At 38.8% G+C, this 26,351-nt stretch overlaps 1 protein-coding gene across 4 annotated transcripts in view; it reads right to left on the bottom strand.

The window, feature by feature from the left end:
• The window catches only part of FHOD3 (formin homology 2 domain containing 3), a 374,768-nt gene that overhangs the window by 136,244 nt on the left and 212,173 nt on the right, over positions 1 to 26,351 (bottom strand). For all 4 annotated transcript variants that reach the window (XM_053946675.1, XM_053946685.1, XM_053946696.1 and 1 more), the window contains exon 6: positions 16,034 to 16,128. In XM_053946675.1, the coding sequence (XP_053802650.1) occupies positions 16,034 to 16,128 (95 nt within the window). The remainder of the gene's footprint in view (positions 1 to 16,033; positions 16,129 to 26,351) is intronic.

Genomic DNA, 26,351 nt, shown 5'->3' with positions numbered 1-26,351 from the left:
AGGGAGTGGCAGAATACTTCATGGAGCCATTTAGAAACCTGATTTATGGGGACACAAGTCACTGCATATCAGCTAAGGCACTGCTTAATTACACAGCCCTAGCAGTGTCGCATTATTCTAACTCCCTCCTTTGCCAGAAGAGGACAGAAATGGAGATATTCTCAATTTTGGTTTTTATAAGTGCTAGCAAGTATGCAACTTCTGCATACAGGTGGACAACTGCAAGGATATATTATATTATTGTAGGCTTCTCTCAACCAGGCTCTTCTATTAAAGTGATAACTATTTTTTAAGAGTTACAAAGCTCAGTGTTCAAAGAGATAATGTAATTCCTCTGTCTCAAGCTACCTCCTTCCTCTGACTTTTATCAACCACTCATCACATCCACCCCCAATTTTACAGCAAATCAAATAAACATACAAAACTGAAAAATATGTATGGTTGTTTTTGAATCATAGAAAGGTGACAGAGCTGGAAAAAAGACTCCTCAGACTTCTGCTTGGATAAGAGAAATGGAATTATTTCCATATAGCACTTCTGGTGATATGGCAAAGGCTTCCCAATATGGGCTTAACTCTAAACACACTCATGTTCAATTGTGTTCCAAAGGTCTGCAGATTAGATGAAGTTAACTTCAGCTTCACTAACCTCCATGTCCAGATCCCAACTGTAGTTTGACTAAAAGCAAATGCCTTTGATACAACTCATAAAAAAGATCTGGCTTTTATAGTTTTCCTCAAAGTATAAAGCAAATGTATGTGGGTACCACTACAGCAGAAAAAGGAGGAGGACATTTGCGTGATTCACTTAAGGGTTGAGGTTGGAAGGGATCTCTCTGGAGGTCATCTTGTCCAACTCTCTGCAAAGCCACTTACACTTAGTTGTCCAGGATGGTGTCTAATTTATTAAACGTGGCTAAAAATTAACAGATATAAAAACCATGAATTTAAAAAATGGTGATTCTTAAATATGTATTTTAAACTATTCTTTATTTTTCAAAGCATGGTACTTGCAACTTATTTTCTGCCTCTCTCTCACACACCCATACCAGCCCCCAAACACACATATACTGAAAGGGACAAAAAATCCCTAATGCTTATTTTCACCAGATCACAGAGATTACCTAATTTCAGTATAACAAAGCAGTTCCATGTATGTTAAGATTCAAATGTCCATACATATGGCTAAAATGTAGTTCTCAGTTCATCTATCATGTGAAGACAAGACCTTTTATGCAATGAGATCCAAGTAGTTCTCTGGACACCAGGTGTAGTTTCGGATTACAGTAAAAATCTGTATTTTTATTTATCTGATATTTTCTCAAGTACTTAAGAGAATTTTGGGTGGTTTGCTGAGGAACCTCCAATGGCTCACAGGTTTTGTGTCTCAGGTCCTCAGCAGCACCACAGTAACAGCAATGCTCTCTTTGGGTCTAGTTTGACAGCAGACAGAAAGGGATAGAAATATGTTTTCTATATAGCAGAACTAGAACATGGCTATGGAAAGTATTCAAGGCTTAGTTCAGAACTGGCAGGTCCAGCAGGGCTTCTGAACTAGCCCATCTGCATGCGTAGTCTCCCTGCAGCCTACTTTTCTGGAAATCTGGATGTGCAGCTCAAAGACAAGTCTGGACTAGGTGGGCTTATCTCCCAAGTGAGGTTAAAAGAGCCTCAGGAGTGCAAGAGAGCATCATCTGAAATCACCTGAGACGTGACCACAAGCCTAGAAACACCAAATAGCAAGTCAAGTATGTGCTTGTATATTCCTAAGAAGCTGTAGCAATCAAGCTATAGGTAGGTTTGCAGCAGCAGTGACCAGGACAAGAGATCAGATTCCAGAGTTTGTGTTTCTCTTCATCTGACCCTTAGTGCACTGTTCTGGACCTAAAGACTAAGTACATTTGACTAAGCTACTGCACAGTAAGATGTGCCTTTGTTTGTGGCATTGTTTCACACATATTTCAGTTTTTTTTCATCAGAATGAAACCTATTTCAGATATAGTATTTAAGAATTATTCAGCCTCTGCAACTTGGAAAGTTTTTAGCCAAGTAATTGCCAGGGTCATTCAAAGAGCTGAACCCACAGAAGCATGAGATCATAATCAGCAGTGATTTTACTTGCATCATAGATCAATTTTGAGCTGTTGTTTCAGTTCGTTGGGAGCAGTATAGAGGGATAGAGAGGAGACTGTGGGGCAGGGGGTGGGCGGGGTAACCCAACAAAAAACCCCAACCCTTTCTTTTTCCTGAGCTAACCAAAACAGATTACTTCCACTTTCTTCTAAAGTCAAGAGTAACTGCAGACACAATCAGTAAATACAGTGATGTCCTAATGAGGGGCAGCAGTTAACAAAAGCAGTAAAATAAACTGCTCCAGAACATGATCCTTTGGATCCAAGAAAGCTCAACTGAAATGCACTGCGGTAGCTGTGTAATGCCTGATGGGAATAGTTCCTATAGATTTAGCCAAAAGCATATGCAGTTGAGATTTGACCCTTTCAATGCAGTGGAGTACAGGTTCTGAGGAGGTGACTTAATTGACTAAAATCACACTGAACTCTTACTTTTGGTGTAATTTTTCTTGCTTTTAGGTAGTTTTTCATGGTAGGCTCTGACATGGAGCAACCGTGTGAATGGCATGAAAGATATTACCACAGTAACTATGAAAACACCAGAAAAAAATTTGGGTTTTTCTGGTGGTGTTTCCATTTCCACCCCCTAAGTTACTACATAAGCACATTTCCTTTTATAAGAGCAAAATGTCTCACAATATTTGAAAATTATTTTAAGTTTTCACATAGGGATTTAGTTGTACAGTTCTTGAATATTCTTCTTCTTCTTAATAACAACAACAACAGTTTTGCCAATGCTACAGAGCAAATTAAGAGTCTTGATAGACAGTCACCTGCTTTAACCAGGAAAATAAGATCTCAGAACCTGGAAAGGACTGGATTTCAGTCTTGCTGCCAGAGATCTCTCTGTACTGCCTCTATGTAGTAGAGTAGATCAACCTAAATGCATTATGCCAAACTAAAAATCTCTGCAAGCTGAAAGTCCTATTCCTCCTTCCTAATTACTGAATCATGTTTTTTTGAACCCATATATTCACAGCACAATTCATAGGAGAAACAGTGCTGCTCTGGCTCAGCGTAATCAACTGCAACTCATGCTCTGAAAGCATGTCTTTAATTGCAGCCCTGACTTTTTCCTTCGATCTCCTAGACAGCTTCCCCCAAGTGGGTATTGCCAGAGCCTTTCATTTCTGCCTGTTTAGGATGGCAGGATGAAGACTAAAAGGCTGTGTAAGCTATGGAGATGAACAAAATTAATCAAAGTAGAGGTAATAGGCTGCTATAGGATCACAAATAAATACTTCACATTTGCAGCTTAAAAGAAAGCTCCGTGTTCTGGGCCCCCTAGAAAAACAAACATATAAAACAACTGCTTTTAGAAACAGAGACATCTAGCAGCTGCAGCTCAACTATTTTATAATACATCTTTCCTGGCCATGGGAGTGGGATGAGGATGTGCTTGCTGGCCTCTTCAGAATCTGTGCTCTGGCAGTATTCCTCAGCAGCAGCTGAGTAATTCCTCCCCAGCACCTCGGACTGATTGCAGACAAAAACATAAAATTCCATAATGCCATCACTCTGATTAGGCTAGGTGTACTAGAAATACATGGAGTTAAAGAGAAAAACTCCAAGTTACAAAAAATACCCCAAAACTGAAGACTCATTTCATTACACATGCAGAGATTAATTAGCTGTATGAAGCTACAAATATCCAAAACTAAAGGATACCAGCTGCCTGAGGGAAGGACAGCACAACTCAGTTTTTATCAGTAACCTGTGCTAGGTATTAGATTGAGTAGGTGTTTTAAAGGACGTAGTCCTGCTCAACATTGTATTCTCCTGGGAGCATTTTGCTCCAGTCCTGTCCTCACACTGCTCATTCATATCCATCTGTGCCTGCTAGGTGGTGCTGTGGGATGGTTTTTCTAAGGCAGAAAAGGCAAGTTGCTTTTTTCATTCCCCTCACTGATTTTTTTTTTTTTTTTTTCCTTCTACACAAGAACAGCTGCAGTGTTTTCTGTATCTTGGCTGTACAGGATGTATCCTGTCAGGTCTCTTGTCAAGCACGTGGTGGCCACCACTGAGGATGCTGCTTCTCCAGAGCAGTCAGAGAAACTGAGTGTGTCAGCTTTCATCTGCATGTGTCTATGCAGGAAAGCTGGAACCTCAGATGGATGCAGGAGGTATCAATATCTAGTCTAAAATTTTCAAAATTTTCTTTTCCCTTTGGTTAAAAAGATACAGGACATTTAAACAAATTAATTTAACTGACTAAGAAGGATTTAAAATTAATTCAGATGCACAAATCAAAACCATGGTTTCAAAGAAAACGGAAAGACTAGAACTTCCTGAAGGTCCAACGAGTGAAATGTCCCACTTTTTCCCTCTCAGACTGCAATTTACTTCTATGATGAAAAGCAACCTACTGCAAAAACTTTGGAAGACACCTTTTGAAAAAGATGGTAATGAGAAGGATGCTGGTTTAGGCTTCATTTGTTTTCTGTAACTAACCAATAACTCAAGTGGCAGGATGCTACCAGTGCTATAACATCCACAGTATCATAAATGGTGCAGACTGGGATTAACTATTCAGACCTGTAGGTAAAGTGTTGTCCATCTGTTCCACATAACTTCATGTCGGTTTAGCCAAAGATGACGAATAATCTTAACCCACCCTTCTGAGCAGGAGGGAAATAAAACAAAACAACCTCCAAGATGAGTAACTGTAGTACTACATCATATGATGACATCAGGAAAATCTTGTGCTCAGTTTTCAGATCCTGTCCCACGGCCCAATGCCTTGGAGCCCTTGCTGTTCCTATACAAAAGCCACCCTAGTAAACAGAAATGTGTCTTTAACACAGCCTTTAATTTCTGTGTAGTGAATTGACATTTTTGTCTGATGCTCTGCTATGAATGATCTTCCACTGCCAGAAGCTGAACTTGGACATTCACATTGCATCCCTTCATCAGAAGGGGATGACAAGGAAACAAGAAGGGAAAATTTTGCAGACCAGTGATGAAAGTAGAAGCATATCATGATTCTAGGGAAGTTTGCCTCAAATCTCTCTATTGCATCCACAGCTATTACAGACATTCATCTGAGCAATGCAGATCTGGAAGCAAACCTACTGTCAGGTGGTGTAACACGCCTTTCCCCCTACAGCCATGCACAATCCTTACTGCAAAAGGCCCTACAGTTCCTGTGAGCCTGGAAGAGTGGCCCAAGAAACAGCAAACATGAGAAGAGTGTGTATTTGCGGAACTTAGACTGAAGATGAGAAAGGGAAAAAGAAAAAATTACCTGAACAGAAAGCACTGCAAACTATACAGTGTCAGTGACACAGAGGAGCCAAAATTATTAAGTGGAATTCTATCTTCTCTACTTAATAAATAGAATAAAACATTTTACTAAATTTAATACACATAATATACATTATATATTTAATATAGTTTTAATTTATTTAGTATCTTCAGGAAAACACAGTGAACAAAAATACAGTCCCCAGGGATTAACAGTTTTGAAGCAACTCCATACATTAATAGCTGTGGTAGTCTCTTGTCCCACTTCACTCTTTCTTTTCTACAAGAAAGCCTGTGTCATATGCAAAGCTTATGGGGAAGCTTGGGGAAGCAGCATCATTCAAACTATAAGTTAGAGAAGTGTTACATTTCCCTCCAAAATCATAACAATAAGATGCTTAGACAACCACACTGACATTTAAATTGCAGTGGAGAAAAATGGCTTCTGAGATGTTGCTTTAATTTTATTACTGAGCTAAAGAAGGAAGCAGTTACACACTGCTGGAAATGAAAAAGACAAAGCATACATTTCTACAGTTGTGTGTCTTCTAATAAGAAGAGGAAATTCAAAAATAAAAGGGGCCAATCTACAAAAATTCCATGCTGGCTGAGGTATTAACAGTACGTTTTATACTGAACATCACATTCTTGTTTTTTATTAATGTGGTCTTCAAAAAGGGAAAATAGTGGAGAGATAGAGGGGGGCAAACCAGGAAGCATCTGAACTTCTTGTTCAATTGCTGTGATCAAAGAGGGTCAGAATATGGGAAGAGAGTACACAGCATGCCCAGATGAGGCTCATTTCAGTGTATCATGGGAGCCAGCTAGAAAACCTGCTGGTATGCTGGAAATTATTCTGAGAAGTCTTTATATTGTATAAACTACTCTTAGAGGACTGTGGAGAGAAAAAAAAAAAGGAAGAAAGAAAACCTATCAAAGAACCTTCCTTTTGATCTTGATCTTATGAAAAGTAATTGAGGTCCACACATACACATCTTACTAGACCTTTTTCTTCCTAAGGACAAGTCCTGTAACTGAGGAGACCAACATAAAATCTGTGAGGTAACCACGACGAGCCCTGTGTAATACCCTGGTGAGGGACCTGAGCTGCTTGCAAATCAGAGTTTCCCTGGGGTGCACTACATGCTGAATGTAGAGCCATCATGTGTGTTTTGGTAGTTTCCATTTTTGATACAGCGTATTTTTTCTGTTATCCAAGTATATTCAGCTAGTAGCCTTTGCTTTAAAAAACAACTATTCTAAATAAAAGAATGACAAATGTTTTTGAGTGATGCCAAAAGAACAGATATGGTAACAATTAGTATCAGGTTCAACTTTTACCTACGGATCTGTCTTCACATATAATCTGTCCTTCTGCTCCCTTATGTTCTTCCTCCAGGCCTCTAAAATACAAATACCAATTTTCCAGATGAGGGACCAAGGCAAAAAGGGATTTGAAAACTGGTTCAAGAATGTGCGTGGAAGCTGGATTCAGCCTGGGTCTCCCAGAGTAAAAACTCTCTCCCTATCTGGGCCATTCTTCCAGGCTAAGCTACAAGCAAAACACTGGTATATTAACTGCTGTGTTGGCTGAACTGTCTCGGATCTGGTTTACATGACGCTGCAAAAAATGTTGGATACCACCTTCTTTCCTGCAGGCAGAATTCCACTACTGCACTATATATATGGGAATGAGGACAGATACTGATTTAAGAAGAAAATTAGGATGAATTTAAGAGGAAAAATAAAGGCAATGAAGTATATAGTAATTCAGTTTCTGTTCACAGAGAGGAACATTCAGGAAAATAACAGAGAGAAGATTAAGCAGAGCAATTCTGCAGAAAAAGTCTCATAGCAGCAGCTGCAGAGTACACAGCAGATTCAAGTCATGCTTTTGGAGAAGTAAGAGATCCTTGCACAGACAAACATTTGAAGAGACTTTGTGTGGAATTCCTGCTACTTCCATGCAAACTCTCCTCGCATTTCTTCAAAATCCTGTAAAAAGGATCCACACCAATTGTGCAGATATCAAAAATCTTTAATAACAATTCAATAAACATCAAAATAGAGGTGAGAGGAAGAAGTAACTTGGTAATGAAGTTACGAAGTTTACTACAAACAGTTTGAGAAATTAAGTGATTAATAAAAACATCCTACCCACATCCTATGAATTAATTGAACTCTGCTTGTCTCAGAATATCATAGTGCATTGAGATAAATATGTAAACTGAGCTCAAAGCTCTGTTAAAATAAGGATGGAATACCCGCATTCTTCAAATCTGATGGAATAAGTAAAAATTAGTCATACTGCCCTTTCTTTAACAGTGATAAAATCCCAGAATGTTAACACCTACTCAGGAATGCAAAAGGTTGGCCACCTTCTTTCTTCTATAGGAGTGCAGGAGTCTTCACAGCACTACCACTGCAACCTTCCACCCCCATATGCTGCTTTCTACTGGCAGAATAACCAAAAAGCTCTGCCTGAAATTCAAGACAATTAAGTCTCAGGAGATCTGGATGCCAGGTTTATTTCTTACACTAGTCTCCCCACACAGTTTAGATGAGGTACTGGTACTTTGTAGAAACATATCCATTCACTATGGGGCATTTTCACAGAACCACAGGATACTCTGAATTGGAAGGGACCTACCAGGATGATGAAGTCCCTCTCTTAAATGAATTGACCATTCAAGGATGGAACCCACAACCTTGGTGCTATTAGAACTGTGCTAGTAACCATCTGAGCCAATCTCAGGGCATTTTCTTATGTTTCATAGTGATCTGTCTCCTGTACCACACATACCACTGACATGGTCCTCTCAGTGAAGGCAAGAAGGAATGACTGAGCACAGAGGGTATTTGCCAGCATTACACGACGTTTTGCAAATGCTTATTGTAACTATTAAATAGATTAAGAAAACTGTATCACTTGACCTTCACTAAAGGTCTGAGCTAACAAATTTGAGTTTAGTGACATTTCAGTGACTGTGCACCAGAAGAGGTTTCTCTGCTCCTCCAGCTAAACTTTCTAATAGCCCACATGCCTTCTGCCAAGCATCACAGCCACTGTCATAAAAGATACATCACTATAACACCTAAGAGCAACAAGACCAGAAAATGGGCAACCCTGGAAACTGAAGCATTATGCACCAGAGTTCACAAAACAGTGTCCCCAGAAAAGGTACAGACACAGCTGCTTATTATAATTTTAAAACACTCCTGAAAATGCAGCTTATTAAACTCCTGAGTTAGGATTATTGATATTTCTACCCTGAAAAATTATAACACAGTTGTCTGAAAAGGTTTGTCATAATGACCACAATGTGCTTTATACTGGCCAAGTTGATTTCTGCATTTAGATATGCATCAAAATCTCATGTGTATACTATACCACAAGCCTGGACTATAACTAGCATCTTTTTATCCTTAGAGCAACTCTCTTATATTTTTTCATTATGTTTCACCTGACAACTTATTTTCTATTTCATTTGGTCAGGCAATTGCTTTTATTGCCAAAGACATTTCCCACTGGTGGCTTAAAGCATGCTGGAAAAAGTAGGCTCCATTTTCTTTAGTCTCTGTCCTCAGTACAGACAAACTTTCCAACTGCACCTTCTCCTTTCACTGCAGTGCTGGACACAATGCTTGCTAGAAAACACTAGGAGCTAATAGCAGATATAGATATTAATATATTATTAATGAACTCATTAATCTATTATAGAATTCATATAGATATTAATAGCTAGGGTGTGAAGTACAGCACTTTGCTCACCAATGTGAATGGCAACAGGTCTGTGACACTGATCTACTGTAGTGAGGGAGACCAAGGCAATCCTAAAAGCTAGCACTGACTTTAGGATTGTTTTTCAGTTTTTACCCCACCTAATTCTAGTATAACTCTTGCTTTTTTTCTCTCTTCTTGCCTTTCCTTCACAACAAGAAGTTTGTACATCTGCATAGAGGCAAGGTATTTTTGGGAATAGTTGGACATATTTCACTAATCTCTAACCCGACACTTTCTTAAACAGTTTTGTACAGATGAGACAGAGTGAAAAGTTGCATCTGAGCATTGATCACATTGCTGGCAGTTAATCATTACATTTTCTCATTTCCCCACTTCAAAGATCATCAGATCTCTGATGTCTTGTGAGGGAACTGTGTGTTTTCTAGTGTCTCCTTAATCTGCAAGAGTTCATTATGAACACAGAGAAATGTGTATTCATCCCTTCAAAATATTTGTAAGTGAATGCAACAGATGGAGGTTCGGAATAGTTAGTGCTGCAGGACTCAGCTACTTTTATGTCTGATGGAAGGACTTTGAAATCTTACCAAACAAGTATGTTTGGTAAAGAGCAGCAGCATTCACAGCAGTGTGTCTGCTGAGTTGGAGAGACCAAAGCAAGTGTTTAATACAGTCTGTGCTGGCTAGTGTAGCCTATTCCAAGTTTATTGCAACATCCTGATCCTTATCTTCAAAGCACTAATTAAATACAATGCAAAATAAACTCAGTTCATGCAACAGTGCTGATCCAGTTTCTGCGTGAAAGAGGAAGAAAGCTCTCTGGTGGCCTGGGTGAGCATAGGCTCAAGACCTCAAGAAGTAGGAAACAGGAAAGTTCCTGTAAAGCTAGGATTTTGTTTCTCCCTCCCATAGTCATTTCCATAACAACAGTTCAATGGCCAAATGCACAGTAGATCAACTATAAGAGACAGCTGCTAAGCTGAGATGAATGTTCAGGGTTTCAATGAACTCAAAGCAGTTGTACCTGATCACCACAGCCCAACATCTTGAGTGCAGAGCAGCCCATGGGTGAGACTGCAATAATTTTAGGCTTTGAGGGAAGATCTCAGTTTTGCTCTGAACCCTTCCAGGAAGCAAAGGAGCCAGAGAGCCTTTAAGACTGATACCCAGCTAACATTTCTACCTGGTTTAGGCCTGAAAACAGAACAAAACTAGAGGCTTGCCAGAGTTGTGGCTGGAGGAAAGAGAGCAATGATGCAATGTAAATAGCCTGTGCTTAAGTTTTATGGAGTATCTTATATGTCAGAAGCTGCAGGAAGGTTTCTTAACCATCAGGGCAGCAGATTAGGAAGAAAATATGTAAAATTCATCACAGCAGGTCCCCAAGCCGTGTGATTTTTCCTGGATTCTTAATTCTTTTAGGTAGCCAAAATTCCTAGATCATCTTCCAAACACATTGAGAATAAAGCAATAAAGAACTAGAGTTGCACTTACAGTTACAGTTGCTGTTACTGCACAATCTACAGCACAATCTCCTGCTCACAAAAATTGGGCATATGAATAGACCATCTATACACACAACTCAACATATATGAGATCTAAATACTTACTATTTCCAAGATTCTCAACAAGAGGGTATACCATCCAGGTTGGCAGTGATTTCATTCAACACGCTTTGGGTTTGGTAATACTAATACTACTATTTTGATTTTACTCATAGCTGTTAAGCCCCTTAGAATTGTAACCTTCTCCATGACTACAAACCAATTTTTGGAGGCCCACTTTAAAATCCAGTTGCACAAGACTGGGTGAGAAATTTCTTGAGGAAAAGATCAAGTTATGGTATTCTCAACTTTGCCTATGTCTTCAGTGTAGCACAGGCATAAATGACTTGTGAAATGGAGACTAATTTAGCCAAGCTTTTCGACTGAGCATTTACCTCCACATACCTTAAATGAGTAATTTGTGTAAAAAAATAATTTAGAGTTTTTTGTGAATAAGAATATTATTTCTCTCACAATTCTCATGAACTGACTACCAACCACATGCATGCTTTAACCTGCCCCTGGTTAAAGCAGGGGCAGAAAAAAAGGGGCATGCAGAAAAAGCAGTCCCTAATGTACTTGTTTGAAGCCAGGTAGATGGGGCCCTGAGAAACCTGGTCTAGTGGAAGGTGTCCCTGCATGTGGCAGGGGGAGCCTGGAACTAAATGATCTTTATGAACCCTTGCAATGTGAACCAATTCTATGGTTCTATGATTCTATGACTTTCCTTTTGCAATCAACAAATTTATCCACTAAAACTACATTGTTCTAGCTGAATGTGTTTCCTTTTGCTTTGAAATAGGTTTTTTTTTTTTCTTCTTTCTGACAGAATTACATTTCTAAACATTCAGAAAGTCATTTCTTCAATACCAAAGCAAGCAAAAGGTTCACACAAGGCACAGGGAACAACTTGTTAGTTAACGTTTGTAGTAAACTTTGCAATCTAGGACTCAGACAGAAGCAAAGTAGGAAAAAAAATTAAAACAATATGTTAGATAGGAATCTTTAATCAACCTCGTTGTATCAGCCTGGGCCCAGCATTCCACCCTGTCTTCTGAGGTTACCCAGCACTACTTTGAAAATGGATTATTTTCCACTGAAAACAATGCCAAAAAGGGGCTTTAGCTCCCCTGGGGGAAATTAGAACAGCCTGGATCATCAAATGGGAAAAAATAATCATTATCAGGAGCAGTAAAAACCAGGGGGAAAGAAAAGGTGAAACTAAACTCAGATTTTGGTCCACTTTATGCCTTAAAAGTGGCTTTGAAAACTAAGATGGATTGGCAAAAGCTTGTGGGTTTGTGATGCAAAGAAACATTTGCTTCTCTAGATATAGAGATATAAAGAAGATAAAGAGAAGCTCCTATGCTTTTTCCCAGGTGTTTGGTCCAGAAATGTATTTTTTGTAAACAGTCAATAGCTAGTCCTGGAGGCCTTAAAGCACTGATATACTAAAATTATTGTGCACCTTCTCTTACTAGGTCAGAGGAATTACCAACGCATACAAAAGTTTTTATGTGTGTGTATATATATATATAAAACTTTATACATGCCTACAGATGAGAAATACAGTCTACAGACTTAATATGGCTTAATAGATACATGTCTTTAACTTGGTGCCCCTTCTTTTGGCTAAGAGAAATTTTCCAAGAGCTATCACCATTTACCTGCCATTGATCCACCAAAGAGCTCCAGTGCCAGTTGCCAGTATAAACAAATGCCTCAAGTCCATTTAAAACTAGCCTAAATATATTTGCAAAACCACACAAAAACATAATTCCAGCTGCAGGAGTAGTAATACATAAGTGGCAGAAACACTGAGAAAGTGGTGAAATATCATCTCCCAGGCAGTGTGAAGTTGAAACAAGAGTGCTACAGAACGTGGCCAGTTAAAGCATCATCCTTGACAGGTTAGCTGTATTTTTAAAAATAAAAGATAAAAATTAGGGAGCAATCCTGAAAGCACTGTTAACTAACATTCAACTGACTTCTATTTTTGTCTTCTAAGAACCAAACTCTCTTGCACAAATGTCCCATGCTAGCACCAAATGCTAAAAGAAAACTTGGTTGACACCAGTATTTCCTACTTACATAATTTGTAGCTTATATAAGATGGTTAGAGTCTTGGCCCTCCTATAGCCCTCTTTTGCATGCCTGCAGCAGCTCACTGCTGACCTCAGTTATGTATTAAAGCTATCTGGAAGCCAACAGCATGTAACTGTACACCCATAATTGAGTACATACTTGAATGCTTTGTCAAACAGGGAACCACTGATGAATTGCTGCCCATATAACTAATGATGAAATAGTACCAATGTACATTTAAATTGGGATTATGCTGCCAGTATAATCCCAGTTTCTACAGGCAGCCCGTGAAAGCCCACTGCCACACACTGGTGTGGTCACTTATGGTTGGACACAACTTGCAAAAAACCAGCAGTGGGCCTAAGAGTCTGGGATGTGCCAGTAATGCTCTTATCTCTACATAATACCACTAAAGAATGGTACTGCTACCATCACATTTCCAATCTAGTGCCTGTATAATACCAATCTGCAACAAAAGGCTCCTTCTGTGCCATAGCAAACAAGTCATCTAAGATTAAGTTTCTTCCTGCTTTTCAGTTCTTCACTCTGACACAGCTGGTGCCTCTGAACTGGTACAATGACAACAGTGCCACTGCAGTCATACCACTGGAATTGTAACTGCCTCCCTAATAACTTTATTCAGAGCAAACATAGATAACAGCATTAAAATTATCAACAATTTCTGATAACCCATCAATGTAAGCATTCATTGATGCTCAGAGGGGTAAAACTGCAGCAGAATTAACAATAGAATTAGCAAAGAATACAATGGCAAAAATCTGGGGAGGCTTTCAGTAAATTGCTTCTTTCACACTAATTTAAACTTTTATTTCCCATGTCTTTCCCGCATCCCTATACAGAAGCATTGCTGGGTGCATAAAGTGATCTTGGAGCTGGGTATCAAAATCACAGCTGTTGCAGTGCTGAGCATGCCAACCCCTGAGGTGCTCTGCTGTATCCGTGTGATGCAACAATCCACTGCTCAAAGTGAGCGAGGGTGATAGAGCCAGCAGCCCCTTGCAAACAGAGCAGAGCAGGCAACAGTGAAGGGGCAAAACCACTACAGATTTTGATAAAACAATAAAAAATATCAGTGGAACAGATGTAACAACCTCCACTGATAAGTATATTAAACCCAGTCAGATCTCTTGAGAAGGCAAGAAACCATGTGTCACAGCTGTGGCAGCTGAATAACTGTATTCCTCCTGCATCCTATTAGAGGGATTTGTCTCAAGACTTAATTGGCAGTTTCACTATTCCTTTTTTGCTCAGCAATGTTAACATATTTTTCATCATCTCTACTGTGGAATAGGCATCAGCAAAGCAGGGCTGAAAATCAGACTGTAGGTGCATTGCAAATTCCAGGGCTTCATTTTTCACAGAAAGTCAAAACCACCTTTAAGTGAATAAAGCAGCTGTCCCACCACACGGACAGTAAGCCTGCCATACTTTCGGTTAACTTCTGGCACACAGACAGGGACTTAGATCTCCTCCAAGACAGTCGAAGAATAATGAAAAAGCAACTTTGATGCTACCTGAAACCGAACTATTCAAAGCACATTGCCTGCATTCCTCAGCTGCAGGCACTGAGCCAGGACATGGAGATAATCATTCAGGCTGGCAATGGGGGAGGGAGAAAGGAGATTAAGGACCCAAGAGCTGAAGTACTCAGAGAAAGAAAATCTAGAAAGAATTTAATCTGCAAGGTAGCAATACAGTCATGTTTCTCTCCCATTTCATTCCCATTATGTGCTTTAGAGAATTAAAATAGTCACGGACGTGGCAGTATTTTTGTTCATTTTTTGCTCTTTTATCTGTTCCATAGAAAATGAGGATCTATATGAAGCCAACAGTTTCTCTCTCGTCTCACACTGCTTTTACAACTGCGGCAACATCCCCTGTTTCTGAAGGACAAGTGGCTCAGAGTAATGGCTAGACAACAGTGGGACATTTTACAATGGGGGAAAAGTTTCTCCTTATGTTTTCCCAATCATGAAGCCTGCCCTTTGAGCCTAAGATTTGATAACCACAGTAAACTTACTTTCACTTATCTACCAATATAGGTATGTCGACCCAAGATAAATCAGTTCTTTCAATAATGCAGCATCTGTTCTTCGACTTGACAATCTGCTGCAGCAGTGAAGTTTGCACATTGTAGAAAAAATTCTAGTTAAAAAAGGACCCTTGGGAAATCAAGCTCGTCCTCCTTGTGTTATGAGAGCTATCAAAGGAAAAGGGGAGAGCAGCAGTGTCTCTATGTCACTACAGTACCCAACAGTAACTTTGTGTGACTCAGACACTTGAAACATTCCTGGAAATTTCTTAGTAACTATAGCTGCAGATTCAACTCCACCAATTACAGCAACTTTTGAGTTGTAAACAACAACTACCATACTCTGTTCTAGCTATTGTGTCATACATATTTATCTATGTACAAGTCTGCATGGTAAGAGCAGCAGCAGCCCCTGGCAGGCCTTAATAAGCTTCCTAAAGCTTATTAAGAGCCAACAGGCTGGAGAAGAGTGTATTTGTGGGTTTACCTATCCTGTGGCCCCTCAGGATAGCATGTCAGTAGAATCTGTGTTCTGCTTGCTTTTCAAATTCCAGCAAAGATGGCCTTAAAGGTAGACTGTGCACTATATAAATCACTATTCCACTGGAGAAGACCTATCCAAGCCCTTCTAGGGCTCTCCAGGCAAAAGAAGACTTGACATTAGGAAATATTTCTTTGCTGAAAGGGTGGACAAACACTGGAAGAGGCTTACTGGAGAGGTGGGCAAAGTCCCAAACCTGTCAGTGTTTCAGAAATATTTGGACAACAACCTTCATAAAGTGCAGCTGTTGGGCATTTGGTCTAGATGATTGCTGTAGGTAACTTCCAATTGAACTTGTGTATTGTAGTTTAAGAAGGAGGTCACTCTGAACTGTTCTCTCACAGTGCTCAGAAGAGCTGAGCAATGTTGAATGGTGAGTAGAGTAGTTCCAAAGAATGCCTTAGGACAATGCAACTACAGAACCAAAAACATTTCTCCATGGTCAAGTGCAATGGCAGCACAGACAGTAATGAGGGCATCTTTGCTTTTAAGAGCAGAGTTAAGTGCTGACAAAAGAGTATAAAAAGAGTAGAAAAGAATCAACAGCTCAGTGTGACCTGGTTTCCACACAGAATACTATGGAATGTTTTAGAGCCTAACACACAGTCTATCTATACCCTAAAAGCATAAAAAAATTAAAATGTATTAAAAGAACACCAAAACCATATAAAATGAGAATATTTGAGAGTCTTACCTTTGAGCCAATAAGTGTGTACAGCCATTGGATGGTTTCATTATGATTTATCACTCCATTCATGCCATCGACATAAAGCATTATCTGACCCAAAGCTATTGCAAAGAGAAGAGAGAAAATATAATTAGAGTTGGTGAGCACTTTTTGTAATTCTACGTATTGCTGACAATTTTCTCTGAGCAGGGTTTACCAGAGATGTGGGGAGCTCAACTAATGAAAGATATGTTGGGAAAGATTGTGCTGGATGAAATCCTGGGAAACTTTACTGACTTAATCTGAAAATATAACAGTGAATTTCATCCAGAGACAAGCCCAAACACTTGTTCTTTCCTTGAAGATGCCATATTTTATGCTCCTCAAATATTCAAACAGTACTCTACACACTGCTTACTGTCACAATGGTTCCTTCAGCTACAGCACTTTATATTACGTGCCAAGATTTTCACCATTTGTTTTAGCACCATGTATAATGTTTGGAATTACTATATTCGGATTGACAGTTTCAGTGAATTCCAGTGATATGAAATTAAAGCTCAACAATTAACATCAATAAGGACATCAACTATTCACTACTTGAAAAGAAGTTTTACGTTTTACTGAGAAAATACAAAAAACCGAAGCATGGTTATAAGTGTCTTTATTAATTTATCCTAAAGTTTTTACAACAGCATTACAAAATATACTAGTAAAATATTTCATAACAGTAATTCCATAGTTTGCAATTGTGATAATATGAGACTTTCAAGAGACAACAGCTATTCAATCTTTTCTAACTGATAAGGACAGACATTTTTTTAAGGATTGTGAAACGTGAATTAGTACAATTCATCTATCATCTTCAAAAGTTTCCACTGTTAGATCTTCTCCTTTATAGCAGGAGATCAAAGCACAGTGGGATGAAAAAGAAATCACTGATGTAACACCTTTTAGCACAGCCTATTGGCATAACAACTCAATTATTTAATGCACAGCCTGATGAGCCCCTAGTACACTGCTTTATGGGGGGAAAAAAGGAAAAAAAAAAAAAGACCCACAGGGTGAGGAAAATTATGACACTATTAATCTTCCAAACACATTCTGAATGTTTGCTAACTTTTGCACAGGTTGTGTGCAGTGCAGCGTCATTTACCTTGAGGGCAGATTTTCAAAGACATGAATGCTAGGCAAGCACTTAGGTATCCCTATAGCCAAATAGCTAACAGCCATGTTTACACTGTCTCCTCCTTTTCCCTTTGGTCTAGTTGGTCAATTTACAGTTAAAAATCTGAGGTATTATTTTTACATTCTTTATCTAATCTGTCACATGAAGCTAGAAGGAAAGCCACACTCAATGAATGCCACACAATCAATGAAGACAGAGAAAAAGAAAGCAAGAGAGCTCTGGCACAGAGATAACCCATCTCTTAGGCAGGCATTGCCACTGGGGTATGCCAGGCACTCTCTGCTCCTCCCCTCCAGGAAGCAATCAGTCAGCACCCTCTGAAGACATGTCTCTCAGGTGAATAACATCAGGTGGGAGGGACACAGGCCCAAGTGTTATGGTAAAATAAAAGATGTAAGTCAGCCAGTAAAAAGAGATACGAATTACACTGCCTGAATAAATGGCTGCTTTGAAGCATTTCATTGCAGGTAGAGGAAATGCTACTATCCCAGCAGTAATCAGAGAAAGTTCTTAATTCTTGTTTTTACTTCCTTTCAATACTAAAAAGATTTGGCATTGAATCAGGATGAGATCCAGTCATGATAATGTCAACAAATCCATTTTTTTTCCCCTTGCAAATTCTTTGGTTGGGGGTGAAGGGCTTTAATTTGAATTTGAAACAAATGTGAAACAAATTTAAGTCTTGGAGCATGTTTTCCAAATTAATATAGAAATCAAAGACAGCAAAAAGTTTGCTTTAAAAAACATGCACACAACACAAAATTACTCCACTGCTTATACTTAAGATAATTAGACAGGATGGCTAAGTGAGATCTGGCATGCATTTGTTTTCAGACTCTTAGATGTGACTCTTCATAACAGCAATAAGTTAAGGCAAATTAGAAGACCTTAGAAAGAAGCCAAAAAAAGGTTTTAGGGATTCTTAAAAACACAAGAAAAAAAACCACTCCCATTGCTGCTTGAACTAGTGGCCAGTAAGTTTCACAGGGCAAGGAATTACAAACAACGCTATGAAACAACCAAGATGTAAACAGTTATGTGTCCACATCCAAGTCACATCTCCAGTAGTTATCTGCCACATATGAAGCTCTCAGCTGCTGCCAAACCTTGGTGTGGACCTTCATACTGCTATTTCCTGTCTTCAGGGATCAGAAAAATGAGACAGGATATGGTTCAGGAGAAATCTGTTCTCATTAAGAGGTAGAGTAAGATACGGAGAATCTGTATACTTTGTACAAAGCTGACGCCCCATAAATTCTTAGGAAAAGAAGGCCGCAGGAAGACCCAAAAGAAGGAGAATGATGGTTTTCATACCCCATCAAGTGTCTGTACTGAGGAAGAAAAGGTATTTCCTTTACCATAACCACACCACACAGCCAAAATGGAAGACACCATCAAAAACACCAGTGTAGGAGCAGGCTGGAGATCCTTGGGCCCTCCCAGGCCTTGGGTCTGGCTGAGTAAGACATAGCAGTTTGGCACTAAATGGAGACTGACAGAGGACATTTTGCATTCTTTGAAGTTTTTTACCCAACTGCTATCTCACCTCCCAGCCCACAGCCGTACTCTGCTGAAGTGGCTGTGGCTGCAGCTCAAGCTTCACGCACCCGGCATGCCCACACATCCGCCACCAACATCCAGGGCCCCAACAAGAGAGTGCAGCCTCATCTGCAAGGCAGTTTGGAAGGCCAATCTAGTCCAAAATAATTTAAATTCACATTTGTATGTGTCTTTAACCAAACTTTTTTTTTTTCTTTTCTTTACCAAAAAACGAGGAGGCTATTTAATCCATTTAATCCCGTCCCTCAGCTAACTGGAATTCTTTCTGGAAGTATATCAACAACCTACTTGTATTAGGAAAGTTTACTATTGTGCAACAAGGGGCTGGGAGAGGGGAGTTTAAATACAAAGCAGACCTAATTTGGAATTTCTTTGTTCCCACTACCCTTGTCAAACCCTTAATCTTATGTGAAAGTAGTGTGTGACTTTACCCATAGCTATTTTTGAGTGGAAAATTGCTGGATTTCTTAGGAAAGGCTTAGGCTAGAAAAGGACAGACCAGCCAGAAAACTCAGAGATTTCTGTGAAATAAGAGGTTTAAGAAAGCCTCTAAAAACTTGCCAATATTGGCACTGATACTCTCCTGGGATATAAAGTTCATAGGACCGAAGAGGAAAAGCTCTAGCACAAAACAACATCATAATGAACATCACTTTTAGTTAAAGTCTCTTTATCCCACCCAGACTGGAAAAAGTTTCAAAGCTGTTCCTTGCCCATGCACGCACCTGCTTCTCTAGTCTGCTCTGCTTCCATTTTGAAGCAGTCTTGAACCACAAGACTGACTTAGAGAAAACAAAATCACTGAATGAGCAGAAAACCTATTTTCTTACAATCTCCTGTGAGTCAAACCCCTACTCATCATGTCAAGAATTATGGCAGGGATGCATCTTGTGATTGTGTTTGTTTCCATCAGAATAAGCAAATGTACAGCGTGAAGCAGGCCAAAGACAGACCTTGTCACTGCAGGTTTCAGCTCCAAAGAAAGCTTCTGGCCTGAGTTCATCAGGCAGTTCATACCCAGCAGCTGTGGTGCATGTCATGTGCTGCAACATGCATGTACGTGCATGTACAACTGAGGCAGGTGTGCACAGCAGACAGAATGGTGATGAAACTAATGGGGAAGAAGAACCAGATGCTAAGATTCATATTTTCATTGCTAGCTAAAATCTTATCATCATCAATGAGAAATCAAGAGTCTGTGTGATTGCATTAATTCCATTTGAAAACTGACTGCTAGTTTGGGTATGCTATCCTGGGCACCAAAAACGCTTACTCCATCAAAGCAAACATCCTGATGAAGAAAAACTCCATCTGTGTCTAGTGAGGGATCCCAGGAAGGGGATAATGCAGTTACCTAATATACTACTACAAAGCTACTACTATACTACTACTACTACTAGGTGGTAATTGTGAAGAAAACAATCATAATTCAAACTTCTTTCTTGGTGTTTCCTTATTAGAGAGGCAAGATCCCAGCTACCAAGTGGGACCATCTGGAACACAAAATCCCCAACTCAGCTCAGCCCTGATACGCTGGATGTCAGAAGCTGCCACTTTTGCTTGTAGCACATTTTCCACCATGCACTCACACCCTCAAATCAGAGCTTATTGTCTCTATAAAATCCAAGGAAATTTAATTTCCCTGATGAGATATCATTATTAAATACAACTTCTGTACCATCCAGCTACTTGACAATTAGCAAATCACAGCAGAGCTCCTTCTTCTAAGAGGTGACATCAGATAAAACAGATGACCTGGACTCTCCACTGCTTCTGAAAATGATCTTACAAAGCAACACTGTGGCAAACCTCATGACTCACACTCAGTCCACAGGGCTAGAACCACCTAAAATTTGTACATTTGGGGGTTGGCTTTGTTTTTTTTTTTCCTCTGTTACTATTTGTATGGGTTGGTTTTAGCTTCAGTGAAAAATGTGCTATTTATAGAGCTATTCCCATTTCTTTACTATTGTTGATGCTATATGTAATGTCATCTAGAAACTAAAAACAATCTTGTTCCTGGCCACAAATGCATGAATATTTTGTTTCTTATCAAAGTTCTTTTAAATCTGAACACTTTTCTTAACTTTGCATTTTTGCCCTCTGTTCATTTGTTCTTTCTATTACACATATCATGGTTGAAACAGGCTAAGGAATTAATTTTCAGAACTCCCATATTAACTACGGGCTGAACTATCTCAGCAAAATCACACTGCAGAACTAATGCTATGAACCAAAGCTGCAAAAACAGTTCTGAACAGATGTCAATGCATTAAGTTGCTATTAAACTTCAGAAGTTCTTATGCTGGTCAACACTACTTTAAACTTGAACTTTTAGTCTTATGCACTTTGGGAACTTCTGCAAGCTAGTTTTAGACCTCAAGTATTATTCAAAGTTCAAATCTTTTGCAGATACAGTGGGTTTCCAGATCAAACTCAATCTTAATTTTTCCCTCTGTCTACTTTACAGAATATACATAGAGCCACCACAAGTCCACCACCATAGAAACATTCTACAGAGGAATTTTCTCCTCTCTGTGTTTCCTCTTCCACCCTTTTTCTCTGGTGTTTTTGCCTTTAGAACAGGACACAGCAAAGTCAAATGGGATACAGCACCTTTAATCAGTTGACATGTTTCATCAAAAGCTGATCCTTTATACACGCCATGAAACACCTGTGGCAGCGCACAGTCCCCAACAGAGCCAAAGTAGCTCCTCTTCCAGTATTTATTTTGTGCTATTTTAAAACATTTGAGTGCAAAGAAAGAATGGATGCTCACTTGACTCTGCCAGTAGTTTACTGAAGGCCTTTTTATATGGACTAAAGCTTGGCTTACATATATGCATTATAAAAGCTTTGCATGATTAGTCATAATTATTTTAATCATTATGTTGCAGTACTCAAGATTTAAATGCACTGTGTTCTAGCATATTTTACCAGATTAATAACAGAGCAATGTAAAATAAACTGAGTACAGCTATATATAGAAATAGGTAAAAACATTTTCTCATGAAGAAGAAATATGCAATTAAAATACCTGATTAATAAGTGAGCAAATATAGCTGAGAATTGGACTGCTATTTTGCAAGCTGACTAAAAGCATGGAAAATTAAAAAAAAAAAAAAGGAAATAAAGAAAGAAACAAAACAAAAGGAAAAATTGAGGAAGGAAGAAGATGGGAGAAGGGAAAAAAAGATAAAAGAAAAGAAGAAAATGAAAGGTTGACTAGATGGTTTTAAAAGATGCTTATTCATCTTCAGTGCTTCACGAAGCAAAACAGATCTGGAAAAAGAGATGTGTGGTAGCCTGTAATTAAGATGACATATATACAGATATAGAGCTGGATTAAGGCAGCTGCTTCTTGATGGAGTCAATACTGGCTGTAACACTAAATAATATCCATCCAATATATATGAAGTTATATATTTTTCTTAAGAATTGAGATTTTTTTGAGTTTTAAAGCATTTTCCAAGGAGACTTCCTCATTGGCCCTCAGAACTTAAATTCTGAGGGAGCAGGACATGATGATGAGGTTGCTAGATTTTCTTGTGAAGGTGAGCTATTCTGCAAAAGCACCACAACAGAGCAGGACACTGCCCATGCAAACACTGAAGACTTATCTCCAGTGGACTTACCTCATCTCCTAGCTATGGACTCCTGCACTGAGTACTGATGCTGCAGCCAGTGAGAAGTGGTTTCATTTTAGGGCAGAAATTAGGATCTATTTCAGGACTACTAAGTCTCTCTTCTTATCTTTAAATGTATTTTAAACTTTTTATACTGGATTTATCATGCTAGAGGCTGCCTAGCCCAACCTGTTGCTAAAACTAGGGAAATCCAGAGCAGGTTATTCCTGACTCTGTACATTTGGGTGCAGAGTGTCCAGGTAGCTGCTCAGCCTCTCTGGGCAACCTGTGCCAGTGCTCATAGGATTTTTTTATTAATTTTTTATGTTTAAATAAAATTTCCTCTATTTCAGCTAGTGCCCATGGCAGGCCTCTTGTCCTTTTATTGTGCACCTCTGAAATCTGTCTCTGTTCTTACTATCCCAATATATTCAGTCCCTTTCATAACATTGAAATTTAATTAAACTGAATTTAAAGTGAAGATCAATACACAGTCAAGAAATCAAAACTACACATTAAACTACAAGTCTCAAAAAAAATAAGGTAACTTCAATTTAGGATTAAACTAGGGAAATTTAGTGAGCCTCCCAAGTTAAGAAGTGATTCCTTAGCACTTCTATTTGGGAGCTGATTGAGTAATTTAGTCTGGCAGTGTGCTAGATGTGATGGATTTCAAGGTCTTTCCCTCTCCATTAATCATCATGAACATAAGCCTTCTGTCTGTGTAAACAATACTAATCCTGACTTTGAAGGTACAAAGAAGGAAACACAAACCAACCTTTGCAGAATGGAAAAGATCATTTCTGCAGCTCCCATTCTTGAGCTCCTCAGACACCTATTTACCCTGCACAAAGAAAGGTCCTGCAGGTGCAAGCTGTCTTTTATCAATCATTATCAATTACATACAGCACATCAGTTAGGAATTCCAGCATCTGCTTTACATGCCGAAAACCTAAGCTTTGAGAATGAACTCAGCTTTTGGACTGGGAAACACTGTAGAGTCAGAAGTGGGTTTGGAAGAAAATGCAACAGGATTCAGTCTCAGCAAAAAACACAGGCTATTCTGATTGTTGGACTCTGTGTGTTTGTTGTTGCACCTGGGGCAAAGAAAAGTATGAGGGGATACATGGAAATTTTTTTTCCTATTATACATCAGCAGGATCTTTGCTCACTGCAAGTAGGCTCTTTTCCCAGTGACTATGGAAAAAAGAACACTGTCTTGGGGTTCCTGCCTTCTCTGGCAAGTAAAGAAGTGTGGCACAGCTGGGCTATTTAACAAATGGACTAACACTAGAGCAGAAAAAGGACATATGGTAGGGTAAAAGTGTTCACATACCAAACATTTTTAGTCATCAACAATGTTTCTTAGTACAACTGTAAACCTTCCAAAATGAAACCTGTGGTTTTGAAGTGAGCAAGTGATAAATTCTCACTGACAGTTTTTTTCCCCCCGGCTTCTCTTAGGGGGGAAGCCACATTTCCTAATATTTATTTTTTTCCTAAAAATAAAGAAGATTCTTAGGGAAGCAAAAGGGGGAAAATCCACAATTCCAAGCATTATTGTATTCCTCTTATTACAGGAATATCTTAATACATTCAGATAATTTAATCATTTATAATATTCATATTTCTCTACAATTCTTTTTAGAGGAGTATATTATTGTATTATATTCTTCTTATTAGAGGAATAGAAAAAAAAAAACAAGATAAACAACTGTGCCAATTGAAATTTCAAACATTGCCCAGCTCCATCAGCACAGCCTTTATAAAGCATAACACTGATCAATGATTTCTTGCTGTCAGGTAGCAACAAGCTGATACTATCATGAGAGCTATTGCTCCCCTAGATAGCAGTTCTTTGTTTTCTAAGCTCAACTTCATTCTCTGAGGTCCAGCCCTGGGCAGGTAAACATGGGATAACAGCATTGCAATCAGTATGGTTGTTAAATACACTTAAACCAGTGTTCCACAGAGAGGCTTACAGAGAGTTGCAATGATTTCCAGGGGCATGTAAATTTACCTCTGCTACTCCCATGCCAACAGCCAGTCTCCAAAATTCATGTATTGTGGCATTCATTCAATAAACCTGGACCTCTAAAAAAATGATCCAAATTATATTCCTGAAGAACAGAAAAGCAGTGAAAGAAAGATGAATGAAAACCACTGAAAACAGTAATCCTACCACTCGTGTTTTACATCACTTCTCACACAGTGTTTTGCAGGAAACAAAGCATGCTGCCAAAAGTGACTCTCAGGAAGCTATCCAATTTTGAGTTAAATTCAAACACTGTTTATTCTAGCCATTAGAATAAGGTATGTTTGGGGAATATGAGGGTAGAGATGCACTGAGAATAAAAATACAAGTAAAATTCTGCAGCTATTTACTTCAATATAAAGCTGTTTTCTTAATTCTCACATAGTTCGTTCACCTGGAAATGCATTCCAAACACAGTTCCCTCTTCTTCCAACGTGAGGTACCACATGTGAAAAGCACAATAGAAGAAAGATTATTTTAAGAAGCACTACAAAATCTTTACATATAATCACTTTTGTAATTTCTTGTTCCTTAAGTGACAACAGGTACATGATTTTAGATAAATCCAGAAGTTCCTCTAAAGGGATACATTGGCTTTCATCATCTCAGCAGACAGGAATGCAACAAGTGAACACACACCACAGATGTATTAAGATCATTCCAGGGCACTTGAGTAGTGTTTGAAATGTTAGAGTCAAAAAAGATAAAGAAGCTCTGCTTTTTAAAATTATGCTTTTTAATATAAACTTGAGACTTCTTCAATGCTTTTATCATCTTGAAACCAACTGATTTAAAGAGCACTGTAGAGCAGCACAATGCTATTTTTCTTAACTGTATTCCAGACCATCCAAAATCCTTGAATAAAAGTTTCCTCCCCTGCTCAAGAAGGACTGACTCAGGGGCAGAAATCAGTAGGATAAACAAGAACTCACCATGCTTTAAATTCAGCAACTAAATTAAAATAGTTCCTAAGCAAAGTGCAAGAAAAAAATGTCTGCTCAAAGCAAAGCCAAGACAGGAAGTAAGGCTTTCTCACAGCATCCCAGCCTCCTCAGCATACTGCGTTGGCTAAATATGAATCCAACCAAACGGCCTGAACAGAAAAGCTGTTTGAATCAAGATCTCTGTCTTTTATCTATTGAGGGATAGATCCCAACATCTGATGATTTTATGAAAAAGAATGTGTGTGTCACTTTTTATTTATTTACCTGACTTAAAAACAATAGTGAGTGTATCTTTCTAATTTTCTTTATTGTAATTAAACCATGACAGATGCTGAAACTAAGTTCCTGATATACTCTTCAGGTATTTATTGTCCTTCAGCATGCTCAGCCTGTCTCTGAAGTTTCAGATAGACTCTACCCTGCAGTAATGTGCATGCCATTAAAGAATTCACTTTCATCTCTTGAATTTATGCTTGTTAGGGCAAATTAATGAAAGACTCTATTCTTTAAGTACTGGCTACACAAAGCCAAAGTCAGCACTACAAAGCAAACCAATACAACACTTCATTAAATGTGCTTTTTATTTCTTTTTATTTCAAGTATGTCTGCTGCTATGTGAAATTTAGGGTTATACAGTCTCCTTTCAAATCTCACAGTAAAGAATGTGCTCCAGCCACAAGTTCATATCTCCGATTTGAAGTGGACTTCTCATGAGAAAGGTGCAGGGAAGAGACATAATTACAAATCCCTTTAAGTACAGAGCTCACACTCTCCCAAAATATTGACTGAAAATGCTGTTTTGTGTCTCTGCTCATTCATCTCAGATAATGAGCAAAGATTCCTTCCAAATGAACTGCAATTCTCTTCTAATCCCTCGATTCTTTATTTTCCCCCTTCAGCATGGTGATAGTGAGAACTCTTTTGAATTTGGAATCTCACCTTATTACAGCAATTCTTAAAGAGAAACATAACGAAATCATCAGTGTCATGC

The sequence above is a fragment of the Vidua chalybeata genome, chromosome 1 (genome assembly GCF_026979565.1).
Source record: "Vidua chalybeata isolate OUT-0048 chromosome 1, bVidCha1 merged haplotype, whole genome shotgun sequence".
Lineage (NCBI taxonomy): Eukaryota > Metazoa > Chordata > Aves > Passeriformes > Viduidae > Vidua > Vidua chalybeata.
Note: the sequence above shows the minus strand (reverse complement) of the source record. Positions and strands in the feature narration are given on the sequence as shown.